Below are 16,981 nucleotides of genomic sequence, written 5' to 3' on the forward strand. Positions count from 1 at the left end.
TAAAAAAAAACATATCTTGTGTACCAAAAACCATTTCAGTTTTAGTAAACCTACATTTAATTTGAAATCCTCTGATATTTCGTTTCATTTTTAAGCTTGCAGGTTTATGTAATCTATTTGTTTGTGCAAAGCGCGTGAGTCATATGTATGTTGTGTGTTTTTTACAGAGGCACGTGCGCGCGTGTACAAAGCACCCTCTCCGCGGCGAGGCCTCAGCTCTCCTCGCGCGCATTAAATAAAGATGCAGGGACAGGTAGGTGCTCGAGAGATCAAACGTGTGCGGCGGGCAGACGCGTCTTGTTGTTGGTTTAGTTTTTTATCTTATCAGAGAATATGAGTCGTGTTGACTTTACGCAGCAAATATACAGTCTGTATTAACCGAGTGTAAACGCCAGATGAATATTTAAATGGAGGGCGCGAGCTACATTATTGATAAGAATTGAAATCGCATATTTAACGTGAAGCTTGACACAAACGAGACAGAGAGGCTAACCGGGGAACGATACCGGAGTGAAAGATTAATTTCTTATTGAATATCAGTCTCAGAGTTCGGTGTTTCTGTCAAACCACGCAGGCCCCTGACGTGAAGCCTTCATCATGGATAAATAATCACAAAAAATGTGCAAGGTATTTTTTATTGTATTTTATTATTGTATGATCGGATTTAAGATTATTTATCAAAGCTGAACTATTGTATGGAGAAAGAGAGAGATAAGGAGAGGAGGCCCTTGTTTAGTATAGTCTTCTTCTTCTTCTTCTTCTTCTTCTTCTTCTTCTTCTTCTTCTTCTTCTTCTTCTTCTTCTTCTTCAGCAGACTAAAATAAAAGAGGGTTTCCCAAGATCTGGGATCCCTGGTCTGTAAATATTGATATCGCTGCTACGATATTGTTATGGTTTTCATAATTCATGCCATTGCATTTTTCATAGCGTCTGGAATTTATCCAGTGGATCCTGTTACTGTTATATATAAATATTCAGCCACAACACACCAATAATATCACCAATAATCTCATTAAAATAATTATTATTATCCTACATTTACTCCTGCACCTCTGCTTCAAAATATTCCCTTCTTTCTTTGTCTCTCTTTATTATAATTAATATTTATTTCATCTTATACCTTGTATATTTCCCCCTCACTGTTTCTCACCACTGTGCCGATAATAAAGTGTAATAGTGCGGTGGGTGTTGAATGAACAGTGGGACTGTCATCGTCTCTCCGCCCATTAAGCCTCATATCTGCGCTGTTTGATCACCGCCTTGCCCGCCCCTAATGCTCATTAGGCCTGATTAGTTATACAATGTTCCTAATTACGGCCGCCATGTTTTAATTACCGCCTCATATGCATAATGTCGTCACACACCCAGCCTCAGCGTCACCTTCACGCACACACCAGCGCCCCCCTCATCCATTACCATACTGCCATGTGAACCTCTCCTGAGGATTTTATAGATTTTCTTGAGGTATAACTTCCTTTTTTTTTGTACATTTAAACCTTTTTTGAGTTATGCTTTTGAGCAAAAATGTTACTCTACGTCTATTTTGTTATTTTGACCTTTGACCTCCCTGCAGAGCGCCTTCTGAAAATTTGGAGAGCATATCTATTTCTATCATTTTTGTAGTCCAACTCTGTAATCGGCTTTATTTAACCGACAGTGACATGCACCTGACAGGAGGAATGAGGCTTTGCAACATGCTCCTTAAAGTGTGTGTTTTCCATGTGTGTGTGTGTGAGAGAGAGAGTGTGTGTGTTTAAATCCCCCAAAATGAACACCCCTTCAGACGACTGAAACGCAGGATTGATCTACGGCCGTCGCTGATAAATATTGCATCAACAGAATTGAACACTTCCACTGTGTGTCGGAAGCTTGTGTGCCAGTATGTGACTGTGTGTGTGTGTGTGTGTGTCTGTGTGTGTGTGTGAGTGTGTGAGTGTGTGTGTTTAAGTTCATGTGTGTGTTGCTGCCAGCATGGACTTGTTTTTTATCTCCATATTGAAACACTAACAGGGGTCGATAGCCCTCAAGATACAATAAATAATAAGTGGACAAAAAATAAAAGTGTGCAAATTAGTCCAATGCTGCCGACATCCCTCTCACTCCCACACACAAACACACACTTTTTCTTAATCCCTAATACACACACACACACACAGACACACACACACACACACACACACACACACACACACACACACACACACACACACACACACACACACACACACACACACACACACACACACGCACACACACACCACACCCTCCTCTGGTCCTGTTCCAGCCATGCTGCCAATAAGCGGCTGGCTTGCCCATGCACCTCTGCAACAGAGTGGTTCATGTGTGTGTGTGTGTTGTTGTGTGTGGATGGTGGGTTTAAGGGGGGTCTATGTTTGCATTAGTGTGTGTGTTTGAGAGAATGAGAGAGAGAGAGAGAGAGAGAGAGAGAGAGAGAGAGAAAGAAAGCCATAGTAATGTAACAGAGGGCTGATTCTCCAAGGCCCCGGCGCTGCACTCAAGACTTGGAGCTTCATTAAAATTTCATCGCCGCAGCGCTCGGCCAAGGTCTATTTATGAAAATGCGCTTCCTTGCTTCATGGAAAACACAAACCGGAGAGCAGCGGATGGAGTAATCTAAAGGAGAGAGTGGAATTAACAGAATCATACGCCTTATTGGTATAGATTCTGCTCCCCTCTGAGCAGCGTAGGTCTCTATAATGTGCTGGTGAGGGACAGAGAATCGTAGAGACCACTTTCCAGTTGACTTGATGTGTATATCTTCCCCCGGTGCTGCATGAGACGAAGATGCATGTTTTCATAACAGAATATTTTGTGCACCAGGGATGCGTTGAGGCCTGTTTTTTAAAGCCTTCTATTTCTGTATCCGTACCTGGTAGGATTTTTTTGTACAAATGCACCCTGTGAGCGTGCAGCAGAGAAAGAGACGAGGCAGAATCAATCTATTTGTCCAAAATGAAGCTCTGCCTGCTGATCCAGACACCAGGGTGAAATCTGTGAACAACCAATTCAAATATGAAAGCATGAGAGAGGAGTTTCAGAAAAGCATTCAGTGAGTGCTTTATGCAGAGAAAATGGAACCCACATTTAAACATCTCCCCCCATCTCCTTCTAAACATGTTCATGCACAATAAGAATCAAGTGCTGCATGGAGGTTGAATGTAATAATCATCATCCTGCTACTTTATCATCTGATGATGTCAAGATTGTTTAGAATCTCATCTCATCAAATACAGAAGCTTTAACGGTGGCCCAACACGCCAAGATATGACAACACAGGGTTCATTTTGTTGTCATGTAGGATGCCAGATGTGCTGTTAACGTCACGTGATGTTGTTTGAGGAGCCTGAAAGTCCACTGTGTGGAGGCTGGGTGCAACATCCTCAGAAAGTCATAATACGCAAGTCACATTTTTCCAACATCATGTTTGTTGTAGATAAACGCAAGTTATTTTCAAGAAGTAATGTACAATGGTTACCTAACCTACCTCAGACTACAGACACTCTGCAAGCCTTAGTGTAGTCTGTATCAGAGTCCGGTGTGAACTGGTCATTCACATGGCATTTGCATTAAAAAAAAGCATCAGAGAGGTCAAACTCAGCAGAAGTAAACAGAAGTATAGGCATACTTAACCACCTTATGTTGAAACCAAGCAGCAACCTCCGGTCTTAAAATATGAAGCCCATGCGGAAGTGTTATAAACTGCAGTTCATTGAGTGTCTGCTTGAGGCTGACTGCAGAAACACAAGAAACCACATACACACCCATTCAGAAAACATGATCTTTGCAGCATTAATAAACATGTTTACAGCCTGGTTGAAAAAGCGACTTCAGTCTAAATAGTTAATTTCACAATCGGCACACTGTACGGGGGTGATTTTTTTTATAACGCGACACTTCAGAAGATACAAAGATATATGAAGATTACAAGTTTTGCCCATTTAAGGACATGACTGACTTTGACTGACAGTCAGGAACACTGTAGAGGAGTGTTGGTGAGGAGGCTCAAAGCCAGCCTCTTTACCTCGACAGAAGATAGGTATAGTATTGAATTGTACTATTTATTTTGACATGTGCTGCTGACCTCTTGCCAGGTCACCCTTGTAAAAGAGATCTTAATCTCAATGGGTTCTCATCTGGTTAAATAAGGGTTAAATAAAAAAGGTTGAGTTCAGCATTTCCAATATGGCTTCCACCGAAGATTGGCTTCAAAACAGCGCTTCAGGAACAGATGGGTGACGTCACGGATACTCCGTCCATTAATTATACAGTCTATGGTTGAAATTGATGTGCAGTAGAAGATGGCGAATCTCTGAGCAGATGAAGGAAGGGAAGAGTCCTGCCAGTGTAACTCTGACGAGTGTCACTCAAGAGTGACGTCAAAGCTGCTTGCATTCTGACCTGGCTGTTCACACTGAGGTCACATTGAATTCTCATTACAATCAGTGTCTATCTAGCTTTGTTTCAGATACATATTGCAGTTGGGACTAAAGAGTTGTTGCAAGTTCTCTTTTTGGCCAAAGGTGCTCTGAAACAGCTGACTGGGGGAGCAGCTGAAACGAGTTGTGAGGGGGATGAAGGGTCCTCAGTGATGCTGACTGCTTTCCTTCTGCACGGCTATAAAGATGCAACCTGTGTCTACTTTAAGACTTCATGAAGAGCAGCCTGATCAGATTCCCAGTTACTGATGCTGTCTAAACTAACAACAAATCAGATCTCCTTTTGATTTCTGCCCGCAGTGAGAACAGTCAGGATGCCTTAACCAAACCAAACTGCAATCATGCACAATGTTAAATGTGTTAATTATTGTAGCACGCCCAGAAGTGATTAGATGTAGAGTGCTTCAGTTAGAAAGTCTGGAGTCAGTACAAAACTTCCGATTCAGTTTCCATAGTTGAGCTTTAGTTGTTAAATTGCTCACTTATGTTGCAAGTTAATTTTCTTACCTTCTTATAGCTGCCTTTTTTTTTCAGCATGCTGCAGTCAGGCCAATCTTAGACCTCTCAGAGCAGTTTCAGTCATTTTGTTAACTAATTTCAAGCACCTTTAGTTGCTCCTGTAAATCCTTATTTGTGGTATCAGCTTGTACAGATGAGGCTGAGGTTCTGAATGTTATAGACAGGATATAGGAGGTGGACTTAGCCACTGTGACACCTGCAACAGAAACCTTGAGGGGCGTGTCCATGCTACTTTGGCTACAGTAGTGTTTACCCTCTCTGTCTTTATTATCAACTGGAACAACCATCATTTAAGTATCGTACAGACTTTATATTCCTTTTGTTGTTTTTTTAATTTAAAAAGAAACCAAACAGAGTGGCGACACATCCCTAAATCTACAGAGCGTAATTCTTTCGGACTTTTAAAAATGTTTATGCAAAGTCACAGCTGAAAACACTTAAACACATCCTCATTAACAGACTGAAGTGTAAGGATGGTTTCTGGGGTGGCCAACCAGGTTCCAAGAGGAGGGTCAGTGCCACCTTTGGTCTCCCCTATGTTCACGCCCCTGGATGTGACCATATCAGAACATGAGGATGGAGCTGGAGGAGAGAAGTGAACAGTGTTTCCAGCAGAATAAGACGTCATGTGATGTTCCTCTTTAAGGTTAAAGAAAGATAGGAAGCCAGGAGGATTTGTGGATTCTAACACAGTCATCAGGGAGCAGCAGGTGCAGGAAATTAAACCAGGTTCAGCCGCTTCTCTGGCCTTAAGTGATTAGTCTGACTCACACACGATGGGCGCCTTGAATAAAACCATGAACATGCAACAAGGTCACATGCTAGATATGGTTATTTGGCTCACAGAGAGATATCTGCTATGTAGTGCTTACATATAACATGCTATACTCCTCTCATGGGGGAAGAAGGTACATGAACTTTTCCTCTTTTTAGCAAATTGAACTGCACAGCTGTGTGTCCAGACTTTACATGAACATCTTCTTCAAACTCAATTGTTTTCTGGGACCTGCGTGCATACCTGTTTGTTTTGTAAATTGTGGCAGTGTTACATGATGCTCTTTGGGGATTGACTCACTGTTTGATGAAGCCTCAAGTGGCCTTTGTAGGAACTGCAGTTTTGGTCTGATATAAGCATGACTGTGATCTCTCTGTATCCAGGTGTTTAACCGAAGAGTCGAGATCAGATGGATGGTCTTGGCAGTTGGTTCATTGAACTCTCTGCTTAACTAAACTGGCTCAAGAGGCCAGAGCCAGACTGGATGACTTCTATCTGGCTGCAGATGAGTGGAGTCGCTTGGCTGACTGTGTACCTGAGCATGAGGCCTGTTAGAGCTGCAGGAACGCTGTAGTCTGATTTGCTCTTGTTTGGATCTGATACAGGAAAACTCAGCAGAGGAGAACGAGGCCCCTGTTTCTTAATTATTTAAATCAAACAATTAACTAGTGCTGTCCTGGGAAAAGCTCTTTTATCCGCTCATGCACAACAACAGCAGCCTTGGTCCTGGGTGGAGTCTGGAGGAGGACGGATCACATGGAAAACAACAACCAATGGAAGAAAACTCAGTCATTTCTTTTGTACTTTTTAATAATTCAGATCAGCTTTTTAGACTGTACAGGTGCGGTGCAGCGTGCAGGCAGAGGCCTTCAAAATCACAGCTTCCTGTTGGTTTACAGAGCATTTTATTTCTGAGAGGTTAGAAGTTGTGCTGAATGAACTGGTTGCACTCTGTCATCAGTATTCAGGGATTATTTCTCACTTAATCTCTCAAAGAATAGCTTCAACCTTTCAGAAACATTCCCTTCCTGAGTGTTTTAAAGAATCTGTAGCAGCTTCATGGTGTTTATGTTTCAGGATATTTTAGCAGAACAATGGGTGATAACTTCTCTCCACCTCAGTCTTTGCAGATGTACTATAGTGATGTCTTATTGCGTGCTTATTTTCTGTTCAGTGTATAATTAGCATCCCGTCACTTTGTCTCGGGGAAGCCTGATACACTGTTCACATTGATTACACGGTCAATTATATTTTTTATAGGCTTCAACTGGAGAGCCGCTCCTCGATTAAACTTTGATGAAGCCATGTACTACATTCTTTGTTATAGACCAACATGCCAGCCACTGTCTGCCAGGCAAAAATATATTTCTGGATATTGACAAATGCACAATATACAAGTCGATTTTCTTCATCTTAAAATATGAGAATGAAGTCAGGAGGCCCGTGGACCACATCAGAGTTCCTCCATGACTCAAAACACAACATTTAACATAAGAAATGTAATATGTTTCATGCATATTTAGTAGTCAGACATTTCAGGAATAAAAACAAATGTAAATGTTTTGCATAAAACATTATACAATGTTTTATTTTGACAAGCAATTTATGATCGTATTTGTTTTGCATTATTTTTACTCTTATTTTGAAAAGGTCTCAGTTTGTAGTCATTATTTCCTCTTTAAGGCCCAGTTTATTGATTTATTTCCTGTGTTTCCTCTAAGATAGTCATCTGTTTTTTCCTCTGGAGGATCTGTGAAAGGATATTTGTATGATTTTGATCCTTTATAGAAACAAGTTAATGCCTTCATGGAAGAGTATGCTAAGAATAAACTCCGTCTTTTGTTCCTTTGGCCCTCAGTTTAAATGTTGAATGCTTTTATTGTTGCTCTTCAGAGTTTCTTCAGTCAGCTGTTTCAAGCAAATTCAAGCATCCAAAAATAAAGTCACATTCATCGTCCCTTGTTTCCCTGTCTGACCTGCTGCTTCTTCTCCAGCCTCTCTGTGTGACTTTTTTTTAAAGGCCTGTATTGAGTTGCACCGAGGGGATGGGGGCTGAGCTGCTGTTGTACAACAGAGAAAAGGAGCTTCTTAACAAACACTTGCAAAAATCAATAGTATCATAACAGCTGATATTTATTATTCATTAATAACGAGTTTACAGGCCTAAACCACCTGCTGAACCAAAGAGACCCGTTTAGAAAACTATAGAAAGGACTTAATCTGATGCTGGTTTATTCTCTGGAATAAATGTAGATGAGGATTCTTCAGAGTCAGCTTGTGAGTCTGATTTTGGTCGTTTCTGATTAATCTGCTGCAATATTCAGATTGCATTGACCATTTTTTGCTGCCATGATGCTTCCTCAGTGTGATATTATTCATAATGCAAGAGCAAAAACACTGCAGTTCACACATTTAAGGTTAGGCTGCCTTTATTGTGTATCTTTTGGATATCTAGTGCGTTTAAGATGAAGTCTCTTGTCTGCAGAACTTCCTCATTTATCACCATCTTGCTCAGCATGCATTAATTCTGGTCATCTCTGCTCTGTTAGTGCCCTGTTTATGTGTGTTTTTGTGTTAGTTTGAGAATTTTAAATGCTCCAAAAATAGGAAGTAAAATATTTACTTTATGTCCTGGACAGAGGAATAAAATGATGTTTACGTTTAGGTTTCAGAACCACACGCTGACAGCTCATAATCATTCAGAGAGCATATCTCTTCCACCAACAATGTGCAGCTTTGAAATGTAAAATGAGCTTATTTGTTGTTGCTCTCTTGGTCTCTTAATTGCAGAGGAGCTGAGCTCCTGATCTGTACGCCTATCACCTGACAGTGTCATTAGGCTGGATATGAGCTGTCTTAAAGTTAATTAATGAGAGAGTTGACATCCTGAATTTTAAGAACGCTCACATCACCATAATAACAAAACAAAGACAAAGTTTTAAACTTGCATAAGGGTTGTTTTTTTTTTTGCAGGTTTTGCAACCCAGAATAAGCTCCATGTGTGTTGGTGTTTTCTGAACTGATTTTGCTAATCTGAAGATTTTTAGACAACATAAAGAAGAAATTATCAACATTTTCTTTCCCTAATTTCTTTCCTGATGAGTTAAAACTGCCTTTAAACACAATGAGAACCACATTTTTGTAATTTTACCTCTCAGATTATAGATTCATTACCAATCTTGTTAATTGTCCAAATATTGGGGGGACGTCAGGGGGGCTAATGTCTCAGTATTTCAGAGATCTTAGCTACGGCCCTGCTTTTATTCTTGAGGCAGGAAAATTAGATGAGGCTGTTTTTTTATTATGGTGCAAACATATTTTGCTGCTTTATAAGTCGTTTCATGCAGGTTTATGCAGCCGGAAGTAAACCACTCGGATTAAAAAGTTGGCGTTGTTCTTTCTTTGAAATATCTCAGATCCCTGAGTCAGCGTGGAGAAATTACATTATATTTTTTTGTGGTTGAGTCTGAGTTTCTTTTTTGCTTTCCGTCGGTCTGTCTCAGCTCCTCCTTCTAAATGTTCCAGAAGAGTTTCATTCCCTCACAGAAACGTTTGTTCAAAACTAAAAGCATCAGATCTGCGAGGCTCCTCCTTGATGTGATAGAGCCGTGTGTTCTCCTCGTAGCCGGCAAAGCTGATCAATATGAGAGTCACTCAAGTATCAAATCCTATTCATCACCGCTGGGAAGCAGCTTTCAGACGGACCTCCTTCACCTCCAGGCTTCTCCTGTTTCAGAGCAGCAGCTGCCCTCCTCCTCCTCCACCACCTCCACCTCCTCTTTGCACACACACGCGGAACATATACCCAACACACACGCAAACTGTATCCAAGAGACACACACGCGCGCACACATGCTGCTGCTCAGAGCTCAAATTGCATCGGTCCATTAAATCTATCTTTTGAAAAATGCTTCTAACACCTCTGTCAGCAAACACAGAGCAGCCGATGAAAAGCTGATCAGACTGACGACAGACAGTCTGATTTTAGAATAGGTTAAAAAGCAACACGCGCAGCGTTAGGTACGAGTGAAATGGGGAAACGACGACATTTATAAGCATTCATGTTTCTGTTTATCCAAAGAGAGAATGTCAGAGGATGAAGTAAAACGTGCACGGTTTATTTCAGCTTCTGTCGCTTACACAGACACATTTAAAGCACACTTTCACAAATGAAATATGATTTTTTTTCTCCTCCAAAATAAATAAAGATCAAGTTAATAAATAAATAGATAAGGGCAATGAAAAGAAAACGAAACAAATCTGAAATATTTTAAGTGTTAAGTGTTGGAAAAGCAGTTTTAAATAAGGCTGACCATCGTCCTTCAGAATATCTACAAAGTGCGCTCCACAAAGGTGTCAGTGACCATAACAATAATAATAATAATAATAATAATAATAATAATAATAATAATAATAATAATAATAAAATAATAGTAATAGATTTGTCTCCGTGTTGACAGAAAAGCTGGAGTTAAATCTGAATAATAATAAAATTAAAGCTGTAATAATCATAATTTGATTGTCAGAGCATCATTGCAGTGAACATACAACAGGTTTACACATCAGTGAGTCTTCTAGGCCTAATTCACCATGAACCGGTGGAAGAGGAACACAAAGAAACCAGAAACACATTAGAAAAAAACCAAACAAAAAAATGACCCTACTCCACTTTTTTTAGTGTGTGTGTGTGTGTGTGTGTGTTTTAAAAATCACCATGAACGTGCCAACACTTGCGTAATGAGGTAGCCACACAGCTATACCGTGTGAATGTGTGTGTTCGTGCGTGTGGTTGTGTGTGTTTGTGTCTATCTTCTTATTGCAATGCATTCACTTTTGGGGGGTTATTTTTTGGACGCACAGAAAAAAACCCTCTCCCCCTTTAACGAGTAAACCATGCAATGGATTACAGGAGTTATTGCGCCTCAGTAATTAGACACAGACCGACTGTTTTCACTCGATCTGCCCCCCCCAAAAAACTAACTAAACACCTGGGAGAAAAGACAATACATATCAATGAGCTTTTCCACACACGGAGGTGCAACATATTCACAAATATGTACAATGATAAATATAAAAAAGCTATTCAGACTAGGAGGAAAATCATCCCCGATCCCCGTCATTATTATGCTTATTTTTTGTACAATAATTGCCATAAGAATGAATGAGAAGGAGCGTGTTTCTTCCACGATGTCGATCACTTCCTCCCGTGTCTCAGAGAGGGTCGACCTCAACTCTGCGGAGAAGCGTAAATATGTGAGTCTCAGGTTTTTGGACAGGGTCTCAGTCTTTCTCCCAGTCCTGGTGCTCCATCTCCACTGTCACAATAAAAAAAGGTACACTGTTGAATCCGGTTGTATCTGGAGCTGAGCCTTCCTAAAGGAGTTCCGGTGGAGTTACAGTGAGAGGAGAGTCAGGCGTCCGACATCCGAAGCTCTCAGAGAATCTATAAATGCGGCTCAAGCACTTCCAGCCCGTGGAAAGAGGCAGAGCGTGTTTCTGACGCACTGAAAACACTGATGAAACTCCACAGACGCGCAGGTTGTTCTTTGCATGTAATTTAAAAGCACAAAAAGATAAATACTTTCAGCAAGAAAACGGGAATCAGGAACTTGTGCAAAGAAAGATGTTCCTCAAAAAAGGTGGAAAACGCTGAGAGGGCTCTTCTCAAGTCAATAGTTTAGTGGTAAAATCTAATTCGGAGTACTTTTTCCGACTCAGCTTAATTTCAGGCATTTTTGGAGGCAGAAACCACGTAATCATGAAGTTTTACCTTCAGAACAAATGGCTCAAGAGTTTGAATGCTTGTAAAATGATGATGAAAAGGTCCAGTTCTCGTTGACAGCAGGCGCAGCTGTGTACCTTGTTTTTTTCTGACAGTGCGCAGCAGCAGCTAGTCTCTGATTTGTCTTTTTGTAAACGAGGCAGAGTTTCCTCCGCAGGTCTTAGTGCGTCGCAGAAAACTTCATTCGTTTCTGCTTTTGCCTCTGATTGCAAAACCAAACCCGGACCACGTTCTTTTTCAGGTCCAGTTTCTCTGCGATGGCAGCGATCTTCTCCGAGGAGGGCCTCGGCTGCACGGCGAAATAAGCCTCCAGGGAGCGCTTCTCCGGGGCCGCGATAGACGTCCGTTTCCTCTTTTTGTCGCCCCCGTTGAAGATCTCCGGCTTGGCCATCTTCTCCCTCTGCGCCCGCTCCGCCTCCTCCAGCCAGGCCTCCAGGATCGGCTTCAGGGCCACCATGTTGTTGTGAGACAGCGTCAGGGACTCGAACCTGCAGATGGTACTCTGGCTCAGACAGCCCACCCCGGGGATCTTGAGGTTGGCCAGGGCCGCGCCCACGTCCGCCTGGGTCACCCCGAGTTTGATCCGCCTTTGTTTGAACCTCTCAGCGAAAGACTCCAGCTCTCGGGGATCCGGCTCGGCGTCTAAACCACTCCCCAGGGAGCTGTGGGAGCCCAGCCCGTGCGCGTGCATGTTCATGGACTGTTGGTGGTGGTGGTGGTGCTGCATGTGGTTGATGGCCGACATGTGGGCGGCGTGGCTGTGAGAGGCCGAGGAGCAGACGTCCGAGCCCATGCCTCCCAGAGAGATGCCCGGTGTGAGGTGGTCCAGCAGGTCTCCCTCCAGGCCCTGAGACGGCTGGTGGTGCGCAGGGTGGTGGTGGGAGGTGAGCACGGATGGGTGGTGCAGGTGCGCGGAGGAGGAGGTTGGGGTGCAGGTCATGCTGGTCATGGTGGTCATGGTGTGGTAGGTCGCGTCCGGTTTGAAAGGGTGGCTCTTCTGGGCCACAATGTCCACAGCGGCGAGAGCCTCGGCCCTCTGTAGCAGAGTCTCATCGAAGCCCGCGAAGATGTTCCCCTGAAGCTGCATGAGGAGCAGAGAGAGGCCGGTTAGAGGAGGGAAGTCTGAGCAAAACCATCACACAGGCCACATGTAGTCATAAGTTGAATCTTTACACTGTGTCTGAAACATTCATAACATTTCTTTGACATAAATCATCTTAAGTGTAATTTTGATTGGACTTAAACAGGTTGCAATATAAGAAACATAACAACAGTATTTAAAAATATATTAGTTTAATTTTCTCTACTGCAAAATGTTATTCTGAATGAGAGGAAGGTTAGAAGAAAAAATGAAATGTTTGATCAAAAACAGTGTAAAAAGCTCGATGCAGATTGAGATATCTTGCTCGTGGAATATAACCATACTAAATATATAATTGAATGTCATGTTTTCACGTGGAAGCTTCATGTAAAGTATTGGTTTCTGAGAGACTAAAACGGGGGTACTAAGTGTGGACACTATTTGACTTCATCCCAAAATACGTTTCTACAGTTTCCACACACAAGAATTAAAATTAATTTCGTGCAACTTTTCTTTCACTTCTCAAAAAATTAACCCAACGCAACTTGGACATCAGCGGATCGGCCCAACAATGTCTGGAAAGTGTGTCAGCGTGGATGGATATTCATTTAAAATTAATATTTACGATCTCTTGAATAATTTCTGCGGACAATGAAATGAGACGAGTGTGAGTTTGAATATGAATGGGACAATATGAGATAACATGCGCTCAGAGAATCCACGCCGCCTCCTCCATCTTTTATCTACTTTCTCTTTCGACAGAGCTCACACTCTCTGGACTGCGAGAAGGTTTGGGTTCTCCGAGATACTTCAGTGCGTCTTTACGCAGAGACTTTTGACCAGGAGTAAGCAGAATGCCTGTTTTTCAATTACTCTTATTTTTCCTGCTGGTGCTACTGATGCCCTCCTTCGTATCAACATCCTCACTATCTTTATTCATTTTGTTTATTTTGTATTTCTTAAAATCTCTTACATTTGAACAGTTACAACAATTTATTCTCCTCTCTGTTTCCAAACAAGACGGGCTCTTCTCCTGCTGTTTTCAGGTGGCTGAGTGTATTTCATACAAAAAACGAAACACATGATGTTATCTCATCGAAATAACTGCGGAATCATTTTTCAAAGTGAAAGTGATGGTCATTTAAGGCCAGTGATTATCTTGTGTTTAACTGCGTTTTAGTTTGAACCTCATTTCTCATATTTCACGCGCGTGTTTCCGTAAGAAGATGACATATTATAAAGCCAAACAGAGTGAAATTGATACTCCTCTCTATTTTCTTTTGTTGCTGTCTGCCAGTGAATCGCACACTCGATGTTCAGAGAAGATTTGCTGTCAGCTGACAGCAGAAACGAGCTATACTGAAGCGTTTTGGACTCACCGACGGTGTGGGCAGGCAGGCCCTGCGGATGGCCTCCGAGCTGGAGTGCAGCGGAGTGTATTTGGGCTCGTGCAGTATGGGGTGCATACTGAAAGGCTGTTTGCTGTTCATCGACATCATGATTGCAGAAGTTTGGGAGGGTCGTTGTCCGACTTCTTCGTATGGCTCCTTGTTGGTTTATTTCTGCAAAGAAACGCCTCAGAGAGGAAAAGTAGCCGGACAAATTTTCAGAGAAAAGTTGTCGTGATCGGGTCTCACGTGCACTCAGGTTCGCTTTTTGAATACCAAAACAGAGAAGGAGAAGTAACTCCTGGGCGCCTGCGGATCTCCTTTCTCCTTACTAGCGGTAAAGTCTCCTGTAATAAAGATGCTCCTCGCCTCCAGCTCCTATATCACAGCCTCTCACGCGCAGACTCCTCCTCATTGGTGGAGCATCACTACCTCCCTCTGGATACCTCGGCCAATCACGTGGTGCTCTCTGGATTCAACCACGCCCACAAGCGCGTCTGGCTCGCTGGAAGGGAGAAACTGTAGGAAGGATGCTGCGAGGATGCACTGCTAAAAGAAATCGGCTGAAATTACTGGAATCTACAGGAACCTGAACAAGAGTTAAACAGCAGAGGTTTGGGAGAAGTGCTGACACCAGACAATTTAGAGATTGAGAATACGTTATAGATAAATTCAAAGAAGCAGTTATTCATAAGGTCTATTTTAAGAAACAGTACTCAAAATAAAATACAAATACAAGGAGTAACATATATTTAGAAGAAAGATTCAATCAAAGGAACAACAAAAGTAACATTAAAGACAAAAACATTAAAACCACAACTGTGTATTATGCTATTTAAAAAGTTGTGAGTGATTTGAATGCCCCATGAGTTGTATTTCCCCAGAGTATCTGTATTTAATGACAAATAATGTCAACAGTGTGACCTGAAGGTTGTCAAACGTCAAATGAAGGCATTCTGATTTTGTCCTCTAACACTTGCAAGTGCATATTTAAATTCATAATTGAGTCTCTTTTTGTCTTTCTGGAGCCTCTCTGAACGGACTCAATTCTAAAACATCAGCACACTTCTTTAGAGTGCTGCAGAGATCCTTCAAAACGCAACAGACAGGTTATGAAAGCTTTAGTGTGATGTTTTCTGCAGCTCATGTTTATCCTCTTTATCTGCTGCTCACTGTTAAACAAAAATAACATCAATAAAGTCTTCATCTTTAATCATAGGAAACATTAACAGTGACTGGATCATGACAGGAAACCCCTCAGTTTATTGTGGGATCATCTCTGGTTGACCGACATGTTCCTTCTTCCCTCTCTGTGATTGGCCCCTTAAGTCTCCCAAATGAAACTGTTACAAGCGCGTAATTGGGTACCTGTTCCGAAACATATGCACATACACACACACCCTCTGTGTGTAAGTGTGTGTGTGAGATAGATAGATAGATAGAGAGAGAGAGAGAGAGAGAGAGAGAGAGAGAGAGAGAGAGAGAGAGAGAGAGAGAGAGAGAGCACGGATGATTAATTAATGGAAGACGCGCAGGAATTCCTTCGCCTGAACCCCATTCACGTTCTTTGCAATTAATCCATTAATTAATCATGCTTCATTTACTTTGTGGCTGTAGTGAGCCCCCCCTAGTACACACAAACACTCTCTCTCACACACACACATCTCTCACACACCCATCTCTCAATTAAAGAATAAACAGGCCTGAACGGGAACTAAAGAGCACAAACAGACGATGAAATATTTACAGATGAGCCGCGCGAAGTCATCGGGGCGGCTGCTTGTCAATCAAAAAGGGGATTTCCGGCAGGCAGACAAGCGCGCGACAAGAAGGAATAATTACGCTAATAATCACCTAAAGGCGTCCCTTAGGGGGGCGGGGTCAGAGAGTGGACGCAGGGGGCGGGGGTCTCCAGGTAATCCTACTTTAGTAGGATTATGGCGATAATAATAATAATAATAATAATAATAATAATAATAATAATAATAATAATAATAATAATAATAATATGCAATTGTAAAAAATAACAATAATCATGATAATGGTAAAAAATAAAATAGAAACAGTTACAATAATACAATTTTTATAATGATAATAATCATAATAATAATAATAATCATAATAATAATAATAATAATCATAATCATAATAACAACAAAATAGAAATAGTAATAATAATGAAAATTGTCTTAGAAATATGTTAATGATAAAAATGATAATACTCATAATAATAACAATAATAGATGCAATAGCAAAAATAGTAATAATCACAAGAATAATAAAAAAATGAAATGGTTATAATAATAATAATAATAATAATAATAATAATAATAATAATATTTGCTGTTTAAATTTGAATTAAGAGTTAATTTGTTCAGAAAATATCCCCTTAAAGGTAAAACAACACGTGTTAGCTTTAACAGACTGCTGACTGTTTTCAAAGGCTCTGTCTGCAATAATCTATTTGTTTTATGTATTTAATTTTGCATCAGTAAAACATCATGTGACAAAGAAATTATACAAAAAATATGTAATTATAATAATAAAATCATGTTCAGTATACACTTAAAAATGACATTACAAAGCACCTGATCCTCACTGATGATGAGAGGTACTTGCATGCAGGTCTTCTGTTTCCAGGTTTTTGTGCAGAACTAAATATTAAAAATTGAGGCTTCATATCAAACCTCCTCATCAGCATCTCAAAGAAAGCACCGTCACTCCTCAGCCTCTCAGCGTCGGTGTGTTTTGGTGGAGTCTGACTTTTACAGCCGTTATGGTTATTCTATCTGCAGAGATGAAGCCGGTCAGAGCTAAACCAGATTAGAGATTCATGGTGGTAACTCTGATCCAGAGTAGTAGATGAAGTTTGAGAGCTTCTGTCTCATGACCTAATTTTTGAATAACCTTTTTTTCAGAGGGGAGAGAACTGAAACATCTCTGAGAAGAAGTTATCCAACTCTGTATTTCATTTGAAAC

General features: G+C 41.2%; 1 protein-coding gene and 1 long non-coding RNA gene across 3 annotated transcripts in view; one reads left to right on the forward strand and one right to left on the reverse strand.

Moving 5' to 3' along the window:
• Positions 1-16,981, forward strand: part of LOC117812438 — a 71,519-nt gene that overhangs the window by 12,110 nt on the left and 42,428 nt on the right. The gene's annotated exons all lie outside the window — the stretch shown is intronic.
• zgc:158291 (uncharacterized protein LOC572084 homolog) lies at positions 9,849-14,295 on the reverse strand. Its single transcript, XM_034683154.1, has 2 exons — positions 13,994-14,295; positions 9,849-12,614 (listed from the first exon to the last, which is right to left on the reverse strand). The coding sequence occupies exons 1-2, from the start codon at positions 14,111-14,113 to the stop codon at positions 11,694-11,696; spliced, it is 1,041 nt and encodes a 346-aa protein (XP_034539045.1). The 5' UTR covers positions 14,114-14,295; the 3' UTR covers positions 9,849-11,693.

This window comes from Notolabrus celidotus, chromosome 5, assembly GCF_009762535.1.
Source record: "Notolabrus celidotus isolate fNotCel1 chromosome 5, fNotCel1.pri, whole genome shotgun sequence".
Classification (NCBI taxonomy): Eukaryota; Metazoa; Chordata; class Actinopteri; order Labriformes; family Labridae; genus Notolabrus; species Notolabrus celidotus.